Source organism: Carcharhinus amblyrhynchos, chromosome 7 (genome assembly GCF_965287045.1).
Source record: "Carcharhinus amblyrhynchos chromosome 7, sCarAmb.v2.hapA, whole genome shotgun sequence".
Lineage (NCBI taxonomy): Eukaryota > Metazoa > Chordata > Chondrichthyes > Carcharhiniformes > Carcharhinidae > Carcharhinus > Carcharhinus amblyrhynchos.
Genome location: NC_137330.1, coordinates 67,629,184 through 67,632,553, shown reverse-complemented (window position 1 = coordinate 67,632,553; position 3,370 = coordinate 67,629,184). Strand labels below are relative to the sequence as shown.

The window sequence follows — 3,370 nt, the reverse complement described above, 5'->3', positions numbered from 1 at the left end:
GGAGTTGTGCCCCTCCAGGCAAGTGAGCAGTATTCCATCATACTCTCGACTTCTGCCTGCAATTGATGGATAGACTTTGAAGAGTCAAACAATGAGTTACTCAGCTCAGAATTCCCAGTATCTGACCTGCTCCTGTAGCCATATTATTTATAAAGTCTGGTCAATGGAGACCACCAGGATATTTTATAATGGGAATCCAGCGATGGTAATGCCACTGACGGAAAAGAAGGGATGATTAGAGTTACTTTTATTGGACAAAGTCGTTGTCTGGTACTTGTGTAACGCAAAGATCACCTTTCTGCCCAAACGTGAATTTTGTTCATGTCTTGTGTAACACTTTATTTATTAGTCGCAAGTAAGGTTTACATTAACACTGCAATGAAATTCCCCTAGTCACCGCACTCCGGGTACTCTGAGGGAAAATTTAGAATGGCCAGTGCACCTAACCAGCACGACTTTCAGGCTGTGGGAGGAAACTGGAGCACCTGAAGGAAACCCATGCAGATACGGGGAGAACAAACAAACTCCACATACACAGTGACCTCAGCCAGGAATCGAACCCTGGAGCTGTGAGGCAGCAGTGCTAACCACTGTGCCACCGCGCCGGCCCTGATGTATGCATGGAGTGCTTCAGTGTCGGAGGAGTTGCAAATGGTGCTGAAAACTGCAATCATCAGAACCATCCTCCTTCTGACTTTATGTTGAAGGCAAGATCACAGATGAAACAGCTGAAGATGGTTGGGCTTTCGACACTACCCTGAGGAACTTTTGCAGCGACGATGGGATGATTGGCCTCCAACAATCGGAACAATAACAATTTGTGCTAAGTATGACTAATGAAGTCTCAGGCCAAGTGGGCTGAGTGAAACACAAACTTAGCATATGAGAGAAAGCTATTTGTAAGTAAATGCTGTTTGTTAGCATTATCATAATACAAAAACAGATTTAAAGTGGACGTATACATGCTGGCTATGCTTGGAGATCATCAGATGTATTCACAACGCACTGTATGGTGAATAAATCTGATGATCTACAAGCACAGCTGGCATGTGGGAATACGGTGCAATGGCAGTAATGGAAACATGGTGTAAACATGATGAGGGCTGGAGTCTCAAAATTCAAGAATACAAAGGGCAGGATTTAATCTCAGTGACACGGAACCTGTTTGGAGTGGACGTGGTTCACCAGTGTGATCACATGACTGCCAGCCAATTAACAAGGCAGAGGCAAGATTTCCAGCAAATTAAATATCAGGGAAAAACAGAAAGGCACCAACTGGGGCATCAGGTGAGGGCAACGCAAATGTTGACACCATTTTATAATTCAGCCTCTGTTTTATTTGACAGGTATCATTTTTGAAGAATGGGAGACTGGATATTTCTTGGAAGACTCCTGGATAAAGTTCAGTCACAATCTACAGTGATTGGGAAAATCTGGCTCACTACATTGTTTGTGTTCAGGATCTTACTGCTTGGGGCCGGAGCAGAGAGGGTTTGGGGTGATGAACAGTCTGGCTTTGTTTGCAACACGCGCCAGCCTGGCTGTGAAAATGTCTGCTATGATAAAGCTTTTCCAATCTCTCACATTCGCTTTTGGGTTCTTCAGATCATTTTTGTCTCAACTCCAACCTTGCTATATCTTGGTCACGCTTTACACGTAATCCACAAGGCTGGGAAAAGAGAAGCCAATGAAATTGAATTCAGGAAGGTCAAGAACACAAAGTACGTTATAACTCATGGAAAAGTAAAGATAAGAGGGATCCTATTAGTCACCTACTTCCTACAAATCTTGTGTAAAATTATATTTGAAGTTGCCTTCATTTTAGGTCAATGGTATCTGTTTGGATTTTCTTTGGGTCCCATTTATGTATGTGACAGATATCCCTGTCCACATCAGGTAGATTGCTTTATTTCACGCCCGACAGAAAAGACCATCTTCATTATTTTCATGTTGGCAGTAAGTGGTCTGTCACTTGTTCTAAATTTATCTGAAATAATTTACCTAATTTTCAAGCAAATTGCCTTTTCCACACGTAAGAAATATCACTATCAAGTTCATTCTGGAACTGTTCTTGATAAATCTGTTCTGTTTGAAGATGTACCTCCATCAGGTTCTAAATCTGAGCTTTTAGAAGGACAGAAACAATGCCAGGACCCTGATTCTCAGAATAAGTTTAACCATAATTTTGAAAAACCTACAGAGAAACCGAAGAACGAGCAAGAAAAATCTTCTAAGGGTGAATGAGTGTATATATTATTTCTCAGAAGAGGAAGTCTGGAGAGTGCCAAGAATGCACGATAGGAACAAGAGTAGACAAAGGTAATAGTTATTGAATGCATTGAGTGTATTAAATGCATCAAAGTGATAAAGTAATTTATAGTTAATTATTGTAAAATAATTTCTGCTGGCACTACAAGAGGACAAGAGATCTATATAAATGACTTCAGGCGCAACTGAACCAAAACATATAACTTTGACAACTAGACCTATTTTTCTCTGACATCCTGAAGATCTCCTAGTTGTAGCAGTGATTTGCAAGAGGTTTTGCCAAATATCATTCAGCATACATATGCACAGATGTATCTCAATGCAACAGCACTTTTCAAACTGCCACAATGTTTGCCAATTGACAGGTGACAATGCATTGTTGCAATCCCATAGACAAGTGAAGATGACAATTTATACGGATCATAGAGCTGTATTTTAGATTGTGTGTATGGATGTATCAGAAACTGATGTTTGCAAGAACGTTATACCGTATATTGAAATGTATAAGATGCATTCTAATCATACATACAGATTATAAAATCATAAGAGTTTGACACGAAATGCTATTCACTGTGTTAGTCTTATGACTGAAGGACCTGAAAATATTTTCACTGTTAATTAGTATTACTACATGGTAACGCAATTACCTGAATGTTTCAAATTTGGGAATTGGAATAGCGGATAAATAAATGAATTTTTAAATTTATATGTATGTTATTTATTTCTTGAGAAAGATACAAAAGAGAACTGCATTGGGCTACTGTTACTGTTTCTGTAACAATTAATTTTTAGAATCTAAGAACACTTTCTGGGAGAAAGGTGAATATTAAACAATAGTTAGGGGCATTGGCCACGCTAAATTCTCCCTCAGTGTACCCGAACAGACGCCGTAGTGTGGCAACTAGGGGATTTTCACAGTAACTTCATTGCAGTGTTAATGTAACTCTACTTGTGAGATTAATAAATAAACTTAAAATTTTAATAAGTAAAAAAGAAATGGACCATTCCGCTTGAGAGGGAGCAAAAGCAAAATCAAAGCAAAGGATTTTTAAAAACGCTTTCAAAAGGATTGAGATATTGGACAGAATTTAGTGGAGTCCTC

At 39.3% G+C, this 3,370-nt stretch overlaps 1 protein-coding gene across 1 annotated transcript; it reads left to right on the top strand.

The window, feature by feature from the left end:
* Positions 1-1,362: 1,362 nt before the first annotated feature.
* Positions 1,363-2,244, top strand: LOC145345601 (gap junction Cx32.2 protein-like). Its single transcript, XM_080193435.1, has one exon. It carries the CDS (start codon positions 1,363-1,365, stop codon positions 2,242-2,244), a length of 882 nt encoding a protein of 293 aa, XP_080049561.1.
* Positions 2,245-3,370: the final 1,126 nt, after the last annotated feature.